The sequence below is a fragment of the Perca flavescens genome, chromosome 23 (assembly GCF_004354835.1).
Source record: "Perca flavescens isolate YP-PL-M2 chromosome 23, PFLA_1.0, whole genome shotgun sequence".
NCBI classification, from domain to species: domain Eukaryota; kingdom Metazoa; phylum Chordata; class Actinopteri; order Perciformes; family Percidae; genus Perca; species Perca flavescens.
This window is the reverse complement of record NC_041353.1, coordinates 9,502,701-9,522,394: the sequence shown is the minus strand read 5'-3', so window position 1 is coordinate 9,522,394 and position 19,694 is coordinate 9,502,701. Positions and strand designations below refer to the sequence as shown.

Genomic DNA, 19,694 nt, shown 5'->3' with positions numbered 1-19,694 from the left:
GAGTTGGAGGCAATTTTGTACAGCCCACATTTTGTCTGCCTCAAATCCTAGACATAACTGCCAGTGTCTATTCAACTCCATTTGAATTATGGTAAGCTTAAGAAATCAATAAAGGATAGTTTCCTTTAGGTCATCATCAAATGTCCCTAATATTTTGTTAATTCACAATTTCACTGTAATGTATGTGTGTGAGGCACATGTGAAAAGGAAAGTGACAACACCTGTATAGTACATCAATATTCAAGGTCATGAATGTTTTACACAGTTACTTTAAATCAGTCTAATCTTGAGCCTTTAGGAAAAAGTGTTGAGTGTTTTTCAGGGGTAGATATCATTTGAATTTCCTGCTCAGAAATCCTCTGTAACATGCAAACACACGTACAAATACTGGGTTGGTTTTTAAACGTTCCAAATGTTTTCAGTAAGTGTGTGCCAGCAATTTATGAAAATCCTGTTTTGTCATTTTTGTGCAATGGAGTTTTGAAGAGTGAAAAAAGGAATTTATAGAAAATATTTTGAAATATATATATGATTTTACTACTTCGGTGAAACACATTCCAGTCTGACATTTGGAAACTATCCAACCAGATATACGGCTGTATTTTAACAGATGAAAATACAACAATGGATGATCAAACTTACCATGTTGAAATATAGAGAAATTAATGTATTCTGTGAACAGTTTATTTTCATAAACACAACAGATGTCAATTTGATTCAGAACACATTTGAAAGAAAAACAAAGTACTTATTTCCATTGATTTAAAATGTTTGAATAACTAAAATAAAGACATTTTGAAAAATAAAGTGCTTCATAAGTTTACACGACATTTTTACTGTATGGTTCCTTGTCTTCATTATTGTCAAGTAGAACATTATTGCACATCATCCATATATATTGCACATTTTAAGTGAGCGAACTGAGCATTTGCTGCAATTGACAACATTTGCTGCAACTGACAACATTTGATGCAGCTGATAACATTTCGGGGTCCTCTTACATCAACTCTAACACTGTTTACGTCTGAACGATTAGCATCAACTAACTCCCATGCCATCAATGCCTGTCCTCTTCATCAAATATCAATCTCTTGGGGCAGGTCTTTGTACTTGATGAGGTAGTATGGGTAGCACTGACAGCTATCAAAAACTACAAACATAGTGGGTTTGTCCATGTTGTCCACGCAGCTGTCGTAGAGATAGAACTGCCTCATCTTGGAGTTAAGCGGCGGCCTGCGGTAGTTGAACTTTCCGAGACACGTCTCCCCCACCAGGACTTTGGCTAGGAACATGTGGCAAACCTTATCAGGCCCCTCCTTGGCTGTGTACTTGTGGGAGAAGGAAGCGGTGGTGGCGAAGTAGGAGCCAAAACCCTGAGATGTTCCGTGGACCCCGGCCATGCGGGGGTCGAAGTTGTTATGGCAGATGTCCTCTGAGGGCTCTTTGGTTGTCCCGTGGAAGAGATGTCTCTCAAGAGGCTCCTTAGAGTTGGTGTGCTGCTTCTGCATGTACGCCTTTTGCCTGTAATGACAATGCAGATACTAGTGTTTTGATGTAGTAGTTGGTTTTCCAACTTTCCTGCCTCTTTGTCTCTGTACTTAACTCACATAGAAACTTGAATATAGATATTTAGACCGTGTTGGGAGTAACGCGTTACAAAAGTAATGCAATTACAGTAATGTACTCCTTTCTACTGTAACGCAGTAATATATGCGTTGTTTCAAAATAATTCCTTCGTTAATAGTTCGTTACACAGAACTTTATTATATTAAATATTAATCACAAATGATAGTGTTATGACATCAAGGGGGTGGGGGGTTCGGATGGTGAATGAATGAATGAACGAACAATGCACAGCAACACGATCCACACTAGCCCAAAGCTTTTGAAATTGTACGAGCTGAATATCTCATTTGTTGCGTTGAAATATGATGTGGATAGCGTTAGCGATAGTGAGATGCTTGCTTGTTACATTTCTAGTAATGAATCGGCGAAAACACGTTTTATTTCTCTGATTCATGGCTCTCCCTCTCTTCAGTCACTCTCTAGCTTGCTCCACTGTACGTGCTCGGCGTCGCACATTGAGTCTCAGTTAATACCACAAATAAAATGGATTATGGATGATATGATTGTAGCTGACTTTACAAGATGACTTCTCTATTGGCTGTTGAAACAGGTGACATCCCTTACGTTCTAAAACCAGCCTCTGGAGACTGCAGCCACACCATCAGCTGGTTTGAGTTGAGCTGAGACGGGCCGGTTCAGACCGATGAAACTTTTGAAACTGCGATGTTTAAAACGGTTTTGTCTCGTTGCAAATCTTTGGTCTTAACTGGGCTTAACTTGTATTAAAAATGTTCAGGGCCGCCAATTCTCGCGCGTTGACTGAGACTTTTCACACACTCGCGCGGCACATGTCAATTTTCTCACTCAGTAAAAAACGAATGCATAACTGATAATGTCGAGGACACTGACAATGCACGGATATACCAAAATATATCAGTACAGTGTTTTTTTTTCTTGTTATTAATATTAATATTGTTATTATTAACCCATGATAGTCAATATTAGTTTTACTGTACATTACAGTAATTTCAGCCAGATCTGGTGCAGGTAAATATTTTGGTGCATGCAATTTTAAAAGTTACATGCAGCAGTGCATGCACACATTAGGAAAAAAAAAAGTCAAGCCTTGCATAATCAATGCAAACTGACTTAATAACTTTAACTGAAGTATTTAAGGTTTTTCGATAACGGGCACAAACAACAGCTAAACCTTTGGTACTTGTCCCAGTGGAGGAGGTTCTGGATCTGCTCGATGCTGATGATGTCCACCTTGGTCTCAGGCAGACTCTCATTGAAGAGGTTTTCAATACTCCGGTAGGCCTGTGTGCCAGCCGGAAGGTCCACTAGGCTGAAGTCCTGCTCTGAGGCCAGACACCACACTGGAGGATACCAGGAGCTGAACTCCTGCAGAGGGTCCACGCTGAAGTTTTCCCCTGGAGGATCACCGACAGGCTCAGTGGAGACAGGCTGGATTCCTGTCCTGGGTGTAGAGTAGAGAGGAAGGGAGGATATTAAAGGAGAACTCAGTTAGCTAAAATGGAAGTTGTGGGGGCATCTTATAAAGAGTGCCTTTGTGCCTCTTAACAGACACAAAACGCAATTACAATGTCTGTGCAACATGATCTCGTAATTACAAGATCAGGTGTCTAAATTTTAGTCAGTTGTAGCAGGAAAAGGTAAACAGTAGTGTGCAGATCGGAGCGTAGTGTGTGAAGAGTGAAGATCGGAGGTGTTCACAAGGGAAGAAGCTTGGAGTAAGAATAACGAGACTACAGCTAGCCTTCTCTAACGCTATCACTGTGCAAGCCACAGACATCATTTGGACCGTTTCCATGTAGTTACATAGTCACTGATATGGTCATAACCGCTACAGTGCTCAATTACCTATTTTTGGAGGGGGAAATAAACTTCAAGATTTTGTCGCGAAGGCATGACCGAGAGGACATAGTCAGACCACCGGGCGCTGTTGGACGTGGCAGGCGACTAAGGCGGGGACGGGAGAGAAAGCAGAAGCAAGGATGCCGGTCGGGCCTGCTAGCCCGGCTAAGGGAACTACCACACAGACCTCCACTGCCAAGACTGCAACTCACCAACGCCAGATTGATCGCACACAAGATGGATGAGCTACAACTACACACGGAACAGCTGCGTGACGCTTATCACAGAAGCCTGGCTGAACCCACTGATCCCGGATGGCAGCTAGCAGCTAGCAGGGTGAGCTAGCTACCGGCAGGATCGAGACAGGGTAGGTGAATTTAAACAATGTCGGAGTTGAAAACTCATCTTGTTGTCACGTAAGGGCCCTGTTCATTTTGCACAGACATGTTAATTGCATTTTGTACTCGAGTATTCAAGTACTTGCATATTTATAGCAATCAAGATTCACGTAAAAAATTGGCGTTCTTCTTTAATGTGATGAAGAGGGGATATGGGACCATTTCTAAGGAAGAGAAAATGGAAACCAACTGCAGGTAAGGCTGCATTGATTTGGGGGAGCAGTAGATGGGTCTGCAGCGAACTTTTCTCTGGAACCCCGTGGTGACGTTGGACTGGGTCATGGTGGCGAGGTACACCTTGTACTGCTGTGAGCCAATGTAGAAGGAACACTCAGGCTCCTTTTCGCTCATCTTCTTTAGGATCAAGGTTGACACATCCTACGGAGAGATGAACCAATCAATGAACAAGGAGCTGCTGAAAGACACTCTGTAATTATTGTCAGTTTGCACATATATTAATTAGAATGTAATCGTACGACAATTGTAAGCAAGTACAAAAATGGATTTTTATTGTCAACATACTGATAAAATTATATGACAAACATGTTCACTCATTAACTGCTCTGATTCTGATGTATGGTAAACGCAAGCTATTTGTAAGAAAGGTCATTAGGAATGGTTTCATGTCTCCTCTTCATCACATTAATATCCTCCCTTCCTCTAACTCTACACCCAGGCCAGTAATCCAGACTGACTCCACAGAGCCTGCCAGGGATCCTCCAGGGGAAAACTTCAGCATTGCATTGGTAGCTAAGAGAGTGGTTAGAGGTAAAAGAGGACTTTGGGGAAAAAAGGGCACTAATAATAAAAGTACAGAAACTAAAAAGGAGAAAAAAAAAGAGAGGAAACATTCACCTTGTTGTACTCTTCCCATTCCAGGTTGTTCCACCAATAGATTTTCCATTTGCTGGCAAAGTAAGGGTTCTTGACCAGACTGTCAGAGTTAGTCAGTCGTCTAACCCCACCATAGTGAAATGAGTTTTTCAACTTCATCGAGTCAAAGACAAGAGTGTAGAGGACGTGCCTAAAGGTAGTGTAGGACGAAAACAACATTGTAGGGTTACAATTAAAACACTTACAGTAACTTTTGTTTTGACTCAGGGGAAACTGAACATCAACACAAGCGAAAAATGGACAGAGAAAACAAGACATATTAGTCTGGTTTAGCTTTACAACCAGAGATCTGACTCCAGTTCTACCCTCTTACTCACCCATCCTTGAAGTAAATGAGCTTTTGGTCAACATTGCAGTAGTTCCTCTCCAGTAAGACCTGAGAGCGAGAGGGGATGTCGATCCACCGGTGGGTGGTCACACACCACAGCTGCCAGTGAAACGGGTAGGGAGTGTGGTGCATCTTACACCTTTTCCCTGCGCTACACAAACCCAGGAGGAATCTGTCACAGACCTGGATGTCAGGGGAGCTCCTCGTGTGAAACAGAGAGGGGACAGGCACTTTGGACGGGGCTCGCTGCTTGGTGGGAGTGGCTGTTGGGCTCTGGGTGGCGGGTAGGATCTGTCTCTTGGTAGGGGTGCCAGGCTGATGGGCAGGCTGTTGTTGGGTGATGATGAGAGGCAGGGAAACGATGACGGCGGTGACTGGTGTAGGGTTTGGAGGTATGTTCAGTGGTTGACCTGGTGGGTTCGGCAGCAAATGGGTGCCGTTTTGGGAAAGGGTGAGCAGGACACAGGAGTTCTGAGTGGCGCCATGCTGCTGAGTGATGAACTGGATGACCATCTGAGGCTGCAGGATCCTGGTGGAAGGCACTACGGTCTGTGCCACGCTGGATGTGCGTTCACTTTTGCTGGAAGTTGTCATCTTCCCTAGCGTAGAGCTCACAGGGGTTAAGTGAACACTGATGCTGTAAGGGTTAACAGTCCAGGCGATGTCAACCTGCTGGGATCTCATGGCCTCCCACACTGGGAGGCTGGTGTTGGTGTCAGCAGGGATTTCCAGCAGGATAAGAGACGGGCTCAGGAAGGTGACTTTGGACGATTTGGACGGCGGCTCTGAGTCTGCCAACTTTCTCTTTGTTCTTCTGTTAGGCATCTTGGTGCTCCTGTATAAAACATTTTGAACAATTCATTTTTAGTAAAGGACATGGTGGAGGTTTAGCTCAGTATAGACTCAAACTACAAAGAGGAAAGTGTTTTTGTTGGCGGCTGTAGTCATGGGTCTAATTTATGGGAGGGGCGGTGGGGATATGTTACAAACACGTTTCTGATTCCCTAAAATAGTCCCATCCACTAATTTGACATTACTTGCACATGTGTTTAGATCAAATATAATTTCCATCGTCTCTACAAAAGATGAAATCCCACTGGATGAGGAATAGTTTCTATTTGTGTTTGTTTGCTTTGTCCCCACCCCCTTTACATGCAGCGATATGATGGGGAAGGTGGTGAAGTAAACATTTGTGTAGACAATAAGACACACAATGGTGAGATTTATGCAGGATTACAAGTGTTTTCAGTTAGTTTTGGTTTTCCACTTTGATGAAGAGCAGCACACTTTGTCTCATCCAGAGAGTCTGTGTCTGTCAGACGGTCTGGGGATACAACCATGTCAGCAGAACAATAACGTAATGAGACAATAGGACAGGTAGATTTTTCCTTGAAATATTGTGACTTTATTCTCATTAAATCAAGCTACGACTCAATTCGCGATTTCTCAGAAAATACAGATATGGAGCATATGTTTTGAATGTGCAGAAAGTTTTGAACATGAGCAGAAATCTTGCTGAAAGACATATGAGCTATTAAATTCCAAGGGTTTATAAATTAATTAAAAAGGAATTCATATAGGCTATCATTGATGTGAACAGGTGTCACATGCACATTTAAAGAGGTTACTACCACTAACAAAAACACAAGAGTATAGGGAAGCCTATGACCTACATGTGTGTTGACTAAGCAAGGATAGGCCTAATATTAAATGATCTACAGAAGATAAATCACTGAAAGAAATACAGAATGCATTACATTTTATGTTTTTTAAATTTTGAAATGTCACCTGGCGCATTCATTTTGTGTTTTCCTTTACATAAAAATCCATCAGAATGCAGGAAATGAAGCTCGAATTTTCCTGGGGGAGGACCCTTTTCTACACTGTCTGGGGAGGACCCACAGACCCTCACACCCTCACATAGACTGTATATAATATTAATATTAACATTAAAATTATACAGCCTATGGTCCCTCACCACTAACGTTAGGCCTTCTATATTCATGTACACGACTGGGGAGCTTAATTTATATTTAACGTTTACCCAACTTTTAATTAAAGACATGACATTTAAATTTTTTTGAACGTTCTTACTTATTTACTTATTTATTAACACATTCTTAGCAATAAACCACATGCACTATTAGCACTGAGGCTATAACCAGCTAATGAAGGCTAATTTACAAGTTGATATGTGGCTAGTGAAGATTGGTTTGGCAATGCGAAAGAAGGCTAATATTTGGCAAACCTTACCGTGACACCTGCTAATGCCTTTAACGTTGAACCTTGCAGGGAAAAGGCAGCTTTACACAAGTCAGCTGCACTGAAAAAACTATAGAAATGATTCTCACAAGTTGTTCAGATACGTAAACTAAAGACTGACACACCGCTGCAACCACGTTGCTTTCGGTAAGAACTGAAGGACAAAACACAGTTTAGCTGGTGGGGTGAGGAGGGGGCGTCTAAATACTGGAAGGCAAGCGTATCAATTTAAAGTATTTTTTTTACAGTAAGTGTAGATTCATCAAATTTTTATATATATATATATATATATACCGTGACACCTGCTAACATAAAATAATCCCCCATTATTTCTAAATTTACTGTTTTCGACAGTAGAATTGACCTTTTCACAGAAGACGTTTTGACTTGTCATAGTAGGAAAAGCACAGCTCAAATTGATAACCTTAACGATGGTTCAATTCCATCTAGTGTCCCAGTAAGCTATTTCAGTGAGTCAGCATGCACAATACCAGGACCTCTCCTAAGTGGAATGCAGCCATCATTAATGCTTTTGAATACACCTGTGCGTTTCCTACTATGACATGTCAACATGTCTGCCGTGAAAAAGGTCTATTAAGTCCACTGTAATAACATATTGTGAACAACATTCACACTTAAAAGAAACATCCATGGTTTCATTTTAGGTAAAACATGCAGGTCAGCCCACAGACCAAGGGAAGTCATGATATTTGCAAATCATTTATTTGTAAATTAGTACTCTTATTAGTATTTGCACATAAAGCATATTTAGTGTTTGCCAAATATCTGTAGTTATATATACACATTATCTAGTTATATATAGTCTATGAGTTATAGACACAATTAGGCTTAAAAACATTTAGTCTGACATGCCAATTCAGAATCATTTTACAAATTTAAATTCCTTTAAACAGACATATTTTTGGTTACATTATGTTATCAAACTGAATTTTGCAAACAACAAACATTTTAAGGAAATAGCAGTATCTTACATAATAGTTCAAAGTGCAGATTTCAAACTAAAGTATGTAAAAGGTGTACAGGCAAAGTATTCATTTCTGGGAAAAGGTTGTAGGACAAAGTGCTGATTATTGGATTTCAGATTTCCTCCTCTTACGGTGTGAAATTCGAAAAAAGTTCTCCCTCCTTTGGTGCTGAAGAAAAGCAAAAAAGTTGTGAAAAGGAAATGCATTTTCACAAATATTCAACCGCTTTCACAGAAACCTCCAGCGGTTCCACCGTCAAGGGACACTGCTGACAACCGACCCAGAAGTAAGGGAAGACTTTCTCCGTGATGGCGTGCTTGAAGGTGTAGATGGGCGTGTTGTCGTGTGGGTCGTAGAAAGACACCCTGCCCTTGTCACAGTCCAGCTGCACTCTGATCCTCTGTGGGTTTCTCTTCAAGTTGAGCCTTGTTAAAGGAGAAGTACCCGCAAAGTACATCTTGTGGTAAAAGTACACGCTCAGGTAGCCGTTCTTCAGCACTGAAGACACTTTCTCTTTCCTCTGGACAGATTCTTTAGCCACGCCGACAACCCACGCCGTATTATCTCCCACATTGACGTCCCAGGCGTGCTTGCCTGAGGTGAAGCTCTCGCGGCCCAGTACGCCGGTGTCGGGGTCGAACCTCTCCGGGTTGTCGGGCAGCTTCTGCTTCTCATCGCTGTCACAGACGCTGGTGAGGTCGTCTGACAGGACGAGCCATGGGGCAGCGGTGTTGGGGTCCAGAGTCACTGGGGCTGAAGAAAACATGGCAGATAGTCACTCTGACTGTAATTCATTCAGTATGCTTCAGTACAACCTTTTCTCCACCTCAGGAATACATGACACAAGTGAAACTAAGAGAATAAACCTGGACCTGAAAACTTGGATATTGCATGTACTCACTGAATTTGACAGTTTTATGCATCTTCTCCCACACATGGAAGTTCAGAGACCCCAGATATTTGGCCACATCTAGGAGTGCTCCCGGAGCCATGACTGGATCTTCGATTGGGCTGTTAGCTCTGCAGGGAGAAGAATTAGGCTGTTTATATATCTTGTTAGGAAAACAGAGAAAATAAAAGTTTAAAAAGATAAAAAAAAAAAATAAAATTCACCTGGTCAATGTCTTCTTGCATTTCTAAAAAATAAATAAAAAGAGGCAAAGAATTTACTAATAAGAATAAACTTATTTGTGTGCAAGTATCCATGCATTTATTCATACTTCAAACATGTACAAACTTACATGAAGGACAGAGATGCCCTCTAAAGCTATCCCCTCCTCTAAATCTCTGATAGATTCAGACACAGATGCCATATTTCTGGTAATTTCTTCAATTTTCTGCATCAACGCTCGACTCTTCTGCTCTTCCTCCCCCCTCAGCGCCTCCATCCTGGCTTCCTCCTCGGCGTCAAGGAAGCTGTGGAGCTTTTCAAACTCCTCTCGGGTCCGTCTCGCCACAAATCGAGCCTGGACCTGAAATAAAAAAAAAAAAAACGCTCGTAAGCATGGCTTGGAAATGAACTGCACTGCTTATTAAGTGCATGTTATGTATGTATGTATGTATGTATGTATGTATGTATGTATATATATATATATATATATATAACAGAAATGTCACCACAACAACACTACACCTGAATGTATTCCACAGTATCTTCATAGTTTTTCTTCATTTTGTCAAAAGCATCCCTCTTCTCGTGCAATGAGCTGAGGGCAGACTTCATTTTCTCCTGAGCAGATAATTAAGAGAACATTAATTTGAAGGCCTGTTGAAAAGGAAGTTCAGCTTTAAAACTATAGGCTGTTACCAGCCCGTAACAAGCTGTTCAATGAACTTAGAAAAGCAGCCCCGAGGAAAAGCACATCATTATTCCACCTTGGTTCCACATTTCTTTTCCTGAAGGCGAAGGATTTACCTTCACATCTACGACGGCCTCGCTGACAGGGCAGCATTCGTGCTGTTTGTGTTTCCTTGAGGTGTGGCAGACCACACAGATAGCCTCCTTGTCTGGCATGCAAAAAAGCTTAAGCCTCTCCCCATGAAGAGGGCACATCTCCCCTGGATCACAGTACAGCTCTCCCGCCAGGTCATCCACACCCTCACTCTCCTGGATGTAAGCCTCACACAGGTTCCTCAGGGTGAGACTAGGCACAGGGTCATCCACACTCTGGGTTCTGCACAGAGGGCAATCACGGCTCCGTCCACCATGAGTCCAGTACTGCTGCAGACAGGGTGCGCAGAAGCTGTGGCTGCACTTGAGGACCACTGGGTCCCTGAAGATTTCGCAGCATATGGAACAGGAGAGGTCCACCTCTGGGAGCGAGAGCCTGCCTGCCATTTTGACACTTAGCTCCTGTTTCACTCTGAAAATGAAAGTAGGGCAAAGGAGCAAACACTGATCAAAGACAGGGAAAGCCCTTCTTTAGACCCATAATCGCTTGTGTTATGAACACACGCCATTCTTTAAAGCCTTTAAATACAAACTGATTAACTGTCAGTTCCAAAATATAAAGTTAGAGCCAAACATACCTCACAAACAAAGTCCTGTGACGATCTAAATCATATACAGTATCTAAATGCGAGCACTTCCTGCTTCCTGTTTTGATGAGTCACCCAAAGGAGGCGGAGTCTCAGAGGCTGAGCAGGCATTTTTAACCCTTAACTAACCCCAAAACGTCTCATTTACAGTCCAAAATCAATGGCTCACAAGAGAGACAAATCAAAGGGGCTACCAGATAATTCATAGGACAAGAAAGAAAACAAATCATTACTGTTACTCAAAACTTTCTATTTGTTTTCAATTTTGGCTCACATTTTAGCTTTTTTTGAGCGTAAAATACAGCATCATTTTACCTCTCCAGGGCTCTAAAAATCTTTCAAATTACACAATCTGAGGAGATTCTATGGTTGAACTCTTGTCATGAGGGGTAGTAGAAGTAGAAATTGCAATTTAAGGGACCATAAGCCAAAAAGTTTAGAAACCAATGGTCTGACCTATGGCTTAAGTAAGATCCATAATAGACCTTTTTCAGGTCAGACATTTTGACATGTCATAGTAAGAGAAGTACAGGTAAAATTGATAACATTAACAAATGCTCAGTTCCATTGTCCCAGTAAGCTATTCCAGTGAGGCAGCATGCATGTTCATTATAAAATATTGAATGATCAGGTATCACCAGAGAATTTCTAATAAGGGGAGAAGTTCCTCTTCCGGCTTCTGAACTGGTTGTTCCACTCTGGTTCCACATGAGGGCGCTCACAGTCGAGTGCAGAATGAATGGAGGTCTATAGAGCTATAGGCCTACCCCTCAAAATCCACTTTTCTCAGGATATAATTTTTTTTTAAATTTTTTTGTCTAGTAATTTGAATGTTGCATTTGAAAAATACACACTGCTGGCTGTTATATTTTTTTTAAAGTTGCTTTTTTGTTCTAAAAAGCCTTTTAAAATGTCAGTGACGTCATAGACATCGCACGGCCAGAGATACTGCTTTACCCAAGCTCTGAGTCACTTCCTTTTTTCTCTTGAGGCCTTGACGACACAGTGGACAGGTTAGGCTCTCCCTGTCAATACACAACGTGTATTGACAGGGAGAGCCTAACCTGTAATACGTGTGTATTACACGTGCTAGAAAGAGGTTAAATATTCACTCTGACATTCTGGTTCCGCTTCAACTGCCATCAAGCGGGATCTCTGGTCGTAATCAGTCCTTTACTGACCAATCAGCATTCATTAGCAGAATGCTAGCGTGTTATTGGCCACGACTCAACCTGTAAGAAATCGAAAGGACATAAGTGGCCTACTCGTTCATTCAGCTTTCGACCTATAATCCATGTTGAACTTGCAAAAACTACAATCAAATCTGAGGTTTGTCAACGACAATCAGGCGAAAGAGACTAATTTAGCCGTCAGCTCCATAGAGTCGCATTCATTTTGCACTCGCCTGCGATCACCCCCAGTGGAACTCTGGTGGAACTGCAACCAAATTCGGTACAATGGGGCTAAATAGGGAGTGAACAGGCTCCGTAGACTGGCTCTGGTATCACTTTGGTCCAAAACAGCAGCATCTTCTCATCTGTCTCAATGGTAGTTTTATTGAGGCCTGTAAACAGCTCTCTGCGGCATATGTCGCCATCTAGTGGCAAACTACTGTAAAAGGTTGATCTTCAGTGTGCAACCATAGACTATATTAATATTAACAATCTATGTGTGCAACTAATACCAACTGCTATGCACATTATGTAGTCGAATGGGAATTGAAACACTTGCTTGTTATGAGGATTCACTGTACAGTCAGTGGTCAACACACTTATTTGCTATTTTCATCTTTCATCTAACGGCAAATACAGCTCTTTGTACATGCTGCTTTCCAAATTATGCTTCGATCATTTGATTTCATGGAAATGCTAATAAGAAATCTTTCCTGTGAATTTATTGTTTATGTCTGTTGTAGTAGTAAAGTCCACACCTCTCATATTTCTTTCTAGGATCCTCCTTTATCACACAGTATGCTGTTACTGTCCAGAAAGCCTTTATGTGTTGCTATTTTTATGCTCAAAGAACAACAAATAGACAGGGAAAAATAGAGTCTGCTCACTGTCGGTTCTTGCTGCTTGATGAATGTATTGTTCAATTTCACAGCATCAGTGTGCAGACTCTTTATTTTTCATTCTGTCCACTTGCAGTCCAGTTGTGCCCATCTACAGCCTCCACATGGTTTCTGTGATTATAACTTGATTAACTTTGCATAGTAGGAACTTCTTTTGATTTTAAGGAAGGACCTTGGCAGGAGCCTGAGGCCTGATAACATGCTGTGTTTGGCCCCATTGTCCCTCTCTGGTGTCTGATTAGAGCCATGGTCGAGCACTATATCACTTTGTTTTGGCTTATTGGGAATATTTTGAAAAGAAACAAAACACTTAGTCATCACATTCACAGATCCTCCTGACAACTTTGCATTTACATGCAGGACATCAAGAGCTGTTTTTAGAAATGTGTGGGCAACATTTTTTTTTCTTCTTCCAGAAAGCAATCAAGTTAATTAATTTTGTACAATGGGCATTTAGAGGAAATGTTTCTTCTTTGTAGAGACTATATTCATGGTGTGAGTCACTGTCTAAATTGGTTGTGGTATGAGGAGAGCTAAAGCCAGACTATGTAGCTTTTATGAGAAGAAATAACACATTCTTTCAAATAAAAGTCAACTACACAAGCAACAAAACACACGGTTTCTCAAGTCAATACACTGACTATTTTGTTGCTACAGTCTCACTTAGTCTGGTATAACTAGTAGATTATGGTGGCTAATGCTATCTACTGGTAGCAAACTTAAGGTAATTGTTGCAGTTGTCAAAATTGGCTTAAATAGTGGTATGAAGGTGTTGAAGATGCAAGTCAAAATAAAGAATCAGGTGGTTGTCAGGTGTAAAAAGGTTGAGAACATGAGCCAGCTTTTATAGCCTAAGGACCCAGGTGAGCCTAATCAGCTGATGATCCTCCACTGTCACCCAATTGCCTGCTGAGGTGGCGAGGTATGACCCACCCTACTCTGCCTCTGATTGGCTTACCCCTGATGTTCTTACCCTAACCTTAGCCAATCTCACTCCTCATGACTAAACCTAACCAACCCAACCAACGAATGCAATGAGCACAAGCCAATCAGAGGCACAGTAGAGCGGGTCATGCTTTTGCAACAGTAGGATTTGTAATCAAGCTGCCAGGACAGCCTCCAAGACAGTTCAATCTTTATTATATTGGCTTTTTTGGTCACTTTTTGGTATGCCACAGAGACTCAAGAGTCTTCAGCTTTTCATTTGGACCTAAAGCTGCATAAGCTGATTTTAATGATTGATTGGAATGAAAACTTACTCACCCCTAACCTAACCAATGGAGTATTCTGTACTTGGCCTTCCTGTCACCTTCAAAAAGGGAGCTTTTCAAAACTTACTTTTAATTAAGCCTTCTTTTCTTCTGTTGATGGCACTCACAGCCTCTATGCTTTTTTGACATGAGTGTAGCAACATGCACAGATGGTCTTTTTGTCATTCATAAAGGAGGTTTTGAGTTTCCAGCAGATGCTCTGGTTTTTAATTTCTTCACTTCCCTCTTGGAATGACTCAGAGTTTTTAATGCATGCTGAGTTTCGCTTCAGTTGGGCAATGAAGCATTTACTTTGGTGTTCAGTGTATATAGGACATCGTGAACAGACTGTAATATCTGAGCAGGCCTGTTCACACAGTAATTTACATTAGACATCAATGCATGTATCAGTAATATCAAGTGCATTAACATTCAGTGCAATTATTGTATGATTGTGACCAAAGGTTCCAGTGCTCAGTGGATTTTTGTAGCATTATGCATCATAAAATGAACTCATTATGCTTGTTATCATGCTAACACTGATGTATGCAATTACAAGTTTGCTTCTTTAACTTTTCTTCAATCACACGACACCTTGGACAATAACATCCAACACCACCTTTAATTAAACTGAAATTAAACCATTTACCATGTTTCCCTGATAATGTGATTATTTTTCACCACTAGATGTCAGAATGTACCCACTTATGGTGAGGTCAGCTATATCAGCAACTGAACTTATGCTGCAGCATTCATGCAGAAGTGTCCCGATTGCTTTGTATCCAAATGACTTGAAGTAAACGGACGAACATCAGGAGATAAGATATAATGCGTACTATCCTCCCATGATAGGTGCTTTGAAAAATACCTGTGCTACCTCAGGATAAAGCGGTTAAATGTTCACATTTACCTAGATGTCACTGCCAGAACCCTCTCCTTCCCTGTAAATTGGTTGTCAGCCAGTGTGCCATGCTAATAGTGATTCATTATTGCTCACACCCTGCTAGTGTCCGCAGAGCTTGATCTGGACTGAAGGGGAAAGGGGAAAAGGGCTGTGTCAATCCTTCAGCATCTAATGAGGACAGGCAGGCTAACACACAGCAGAGACAACCCCTGTCCAGACCTGTCTCACAGACAGCATCGCTTTAACAAATACCATCAGGTAATGGCGCTCCTTCCTTTTAGGATTTGATGACTGCAGCTGAGAAGGTGCATTAAAAACATTATCAGTGAAGCATAACAGTTTCATATTTATTTCTCCTGTGTAAAAGCCTATTTGCAAATGTGTGGCAAAAAGTCAATAGTCTATTACTCTGCTGTGCTACGCAGTTAAGTGAACTAAAGCCAGTGAATTTTGGGAGACTGTAAGATGAAGGAGTGAAGGAGAGAGGGAGAGGTAAATAAAGAGACATAGAGAGAGAGAGAGATTTTATTCTATGAATTGGCATCACATCCCTTTATTAAAGTACCCACTTTCTAATTATGCACACCAAAAGGGTTTATAAGTTGTGACTCATGACGGTTTTAATAGTCAATGAATTGTTGATGAAAGTGAACGCTACTTAAAATGACAAAACTTAGTTAACCTGCATAAATTTCATTTTTTTTGGCCACTTGGGGGCAGCGGAAATAAGCTGCAAACTAAACAACAACATATTATCACCTTCTTAATTACTTACAACTTGTTAACCCTTTATTAAGTATACTTTAGAACAGTGGTTCCCAAACTTTTTCACATCAAGGACCCGTAAACGGACACAAATTAGACCATGGACCCCTATTTGATTAGATTTTGTCCCAGGGTCCTGCATCTGATAATATATTAGCCTTTAGATGTTTTATTACAGAAAGTGTATGAAACCCATGACCAAAATATGTATACATTCTGTCATTATGTTTCTTATGGATGGGTTAATAATGAAAAAAATGATTCCCCCTCTTCCCTTGGAACCCCCTCATGGACACATGGGGGTCCCCAGACCTCACTTTGGGAACCATGGCCTTAGAAGGTAATAGTGGCATTTTTAAACCTTGGAAGGTGTGTTCAATTTGAAAGCAAAGTCAAGTTTTGTTCTCTTTATTTGCATGAATTGCAGTCTGTGTTTATTTGCCCCACTGTAACTGTACAGACGTTAGCTGTAGCTTCACAACTTTGACTTTATATTCAATCATGTTGCCTCCTACATTCACTTTAAATCCAGTATGACCACATGCAACACTCGCAGCATATCAAATTTAGCTGCATCGTGCCTCAGTGTATCCAATTTTAAAAGATCCTAATTTATTACACAAGTGTCCTGCTGTGCTTTTTGACTATAGCCATACTTTTCTTTCTGCTGAATATTGAAATTGCTGCAGTAGGCAGCAGCAGAGTCAGTGCGTATAGTGTGGAGAAGACATAATAAGATTAATCTCCTAGTTTAGTCATAATTGTTATTTCTACCCGAGAGACGAGAAAGAGAGAGGGACAGGGGCACCAGAACTGAATTATACTTTCTGCCATATCAAAATTTGATCTTTTCAGATTAAAATACTTGTGACGTGGCGACAAATCATTTTCGTGCTCTTCACATTGTGACTCATGAGCAGCGAGCTCTGTTGTTGTCAAAAGGAAAGACTAGAGCACGTTCATTTCATAAGAGGATGCTTTCATTCCGTCTCTTCTTTCACACATCATTTGAATGCTCCATATAAATTGGATTAAATGCACAATGTCACTATAGGGCTCGCAAGGCACTCTCACCAAAGACCAGGAAGCCCTTTTTTTGGTCACATATTGATTTTTTCCCCCCCTTGGTAATGGCTGAGAAACTTTTGACAATCGTCTCACACGGACACTGCAAGGCATGTGTGATGTAGTAGGTCTTTTCCCTGCTAGCTATATTTAGTTTGTATTTGTATTTGTGTGGGAAGGGTTGACTGAAATGATACACTTGCATAGTACACACACACACACACACACACACACACACACACACAAATCTGCACTGAATTGGAGGTAAATTCGATCTTATTGGGAGGCTGCTGGAAAGCCTGGGGCTCAGATGGTCTCTGGAAAGTTGGCAGGCCCTCCAGATTCACAGGAAAAATACAGTTATCAGTATTTCCCTCCCTCTCTCATTCCCTCTCTCCTACTGTCTCTCTCTCTCTCTCTCTCTCTCTCTCTCTCTCTCTCTCTCTCTCTCACACACACACACACACACACACACACACACACACACACACACACACACACACACACACACACACACACACACACACACACACACAGTGACCCAACCCACTGGAGTTTAAAGGACTGACATCAATTCAATAAGCCCGGCCTGACAGGGACACCGCAATACACCACAACACAGCTGCTCTCTCCATCTCTTTGCTAACCCATTTCCCTTCCTGACTTCCTCCCTTCCCTTTAAACTCTCAGTTCAGCAGAGCAGAGTGATGACAATTTTGTTTTAGCTGGTGAATCTGCTGTCTGTGATGACCCAAATCTTTATTAGTTTTTTTCACAGCTCTACTATCAAAAAATGGTATGGAGTGTGTCAGGAAATGGTCCCCGTGTCTGGAAATTGCTTACAATCATTTTCTGCTGGAATTGAGTTACGTGTTACTTTCTTTTTTTTTACCTTCTCAGGATTTCATGTCATCTTGAGAAGGCGAAGTGGAAGTGGAATTGCTCCCAGTCCTGTAAAGATTCATAAAAAAATATTCGATCAAACAGATCAAATTGTGGACTCTTAAGTTGGATCTTTGTGGTGACTCCATGGGGCTGTTGCAGGACCAGGAGGACCATGCACTGGCCACCTCTATGTGGGTCATTTGGCTCAGCTTAGAGCCCAGAGCCGCCTGTCATCATCGATGTGTCAAATCAGCTGTGGCATGACAAGACAGGCTGCGGGGCTGAAGCCAGGGATCTAACTGGCGAAGAGGAAGAGCGACACTATCAACCTCGTAGCCTGCAGAACGCTTCTACTAATTGTGATCATCACCACTATCATGGCAGACTTTATCTAATGTATCACAAATCCACTTTAAAGACTATAGAGCAAAGGCCTGTATGGGGTTTTGTTCTCCAGGAACAAATTGGCCCGCGGCTTCCCTTCATTTCATCTACTAGAGGGAGGCCTGGGTCTCTTTAAAACTCAGATGGATGTGCTTCTCTGCCAGCATGACACCCAAGGGGCCTCTGTCACGTGATAGTGCACATTAAGAGCTGATCTGGGTGACAAATACCCCACCCTCGATGGCTCTATGTTGGGACAAATGTAAGATATGGATTGCTGGATGGAGCTGCACTATCCCCCACTGACCCCTACAAGTCCTCTGTGTGTGCACATGTGTGTTTGTCAGTGTGCCTGCTGGGAGTTATAACACATTAAACAGTGTGTGATACACATAATTCACTTGATGAATGACCTGATAGGCTGGACAAACCCATGGCAGAATACAGAGCCCACTTTAAAGATACGTTAGAGCTGCTTGGGTTTTCGTTTTTTAGGCTGTGTGCTTAGGCAGATAAATCAAACACACCTACAATGGTTCAAATATTTGCCCCGCTTTTCCTGACTGTACTTTTTGTGACCTCAGCGTTAATTAACATTCCTAGGGCTGCACACATCAGAATGATTTCAGCCAGTGACAATTCTGTGGGATTATATTAATATATATATATTTTTATCTTAGCTCCAGGGAGGATTCAAATGATATAAATCCCCAATGCCAGAAAAAGGATTGGAGCTTTCGCCTGACTTAAAGGTGTCGAACAGTCCGCGACAGCAGTAATCCTGTAATCTGGGCAGTCAGCAGCACCGCAAAGGTCTTTACACCAGTATGTACAACACACACAGAGACTCAGGCTGATACAGAAATACAGCATTGCCATTAAGACTACAGCTGCCACCAGCCAAACCAGCAACACCACTGCCCACATTGCGTCTGTCATCATATCCCACCTCGCATTGCTCCACTTTATCCCAGCAACCCTTTGTCCTCGGCTGTAATCATCAGGCTATTGTAAGAGCTGAATAGCAAAATGTTGGCATTTTCTATGGGACTACGATAATGTTCACGTTTCCTTTGTCTTCGAATGTTTGTGCTTACGTTCTTTCACATGGTGTGTTGGGTTTTACACTGATTCAAAATGAAATGGACTCAGGTCTTGTTTGTATTTTGTAGCTGTCCTTGTATCATCCTAGATGGTAAGTTTGAAATGGGACCAAATGCACAATATGATGGTATCTTTGCTATCTCAAATGGTAGATAGTGATGGGACAACCGACTCTTTTACCAGAGTCGGTTCAACCGGACGGTTGTTGGTTGGCCTACCGAGTTAATAGATTCGGTCACCGGTTCGCCCCCTCGGGGGGTGGTTGATGATCGCGTTTAACTTAACATAACTACCAAATAACATTTGTGTATTTGTATGTGATCGATAATGTGTGAATTGCCGTGAACACAATCCTAGAAAGATGCACCAGAAACAAGACTCGGTTAATAACTCAAACTTGCCGAGAACCAAGACAC

General features: G+C 41.7%; 2 protein-coding genes across 4 annotated transcripts; both read right to left on the bottom strand.

Moving 5' to 3' along the window:
• Positions 1-448: 448 nt before the first annotated feature.
• LOC114549999 (protein mono-ADP-ribosyltransferase TIPARP-like) lies at positions 449-7,629 on the bottom strand. 3 transcript variants are annotated; one of them, XM_028570410.1, is made up of 6 exons: positions 7,318-7,515; positions 5,054-5,899; positions 4,698-4,866; positions 4,033-4,220; positions 2,786-3,046; positions 449-1,521 (listed from the first exon to the last, which is right to left on the bottom strand). In XM_028570410.1, the coding sequence occupies exons 2-6, from the start codon at positions 5,887-5,889 to the stop codon at positions 1,077-1,079; spliced, it is 1,899 nt and encodes a 632-aa protein (XP_028426211.1). In that variant the 5' UTR covers positions 5,890-5,899; positions 7,318-7,515; the 3' UTR covers positions 449-1,076. The 3 variants fall into 3 exon arrangements, with proteins under 3 accessions (XP_028426211.1, XP_028426210.1, XP_028426209.1); XM_028570409.1 differs by lacking the exon at positions 7,318-7,515 and adding an exon at positions 7,621-7,629 and having other exon boundaries at positions 450-1,521; positions 2,777-3,046; XM_028570408.1 differs by having other exon boundaries at positions 451-1,521; positions 2,777-3,046.
• A 462-nt stretch (positions 7,630-8,091) lies between these two features.
• On the bottom strand, positions 8,092-10,951 carry trim35-14 (tripartite motif containing 35-14). The gene is made up of 7 exons (XM_028570844.1): positions 10,842-10,951; positions 10,228-10,675; positions 9,946-10,041; positions 9,554-9,784; positions 9,426-9,448; positions 9,214-9,332; positions 8,092-9,065 (listed from the first exon to the last, which is right to left on the bottom strand). The coding sequence occupies exons 2-7, from the start codon at positions 10,648-10,650 to the stop codon at positions 8,521-8,523; spliced, it is 1,437 nt and encodes a 478-aa protein (XP_028426645.1). The 5' UTR covers positions 10,651-10,675; positions 10,842-10,951; the 3' UTR covers positions 8,092-8,520.
• Between the last annotated feature and the right edge of the window lie 8,743 nt (positions 10,952-19,694).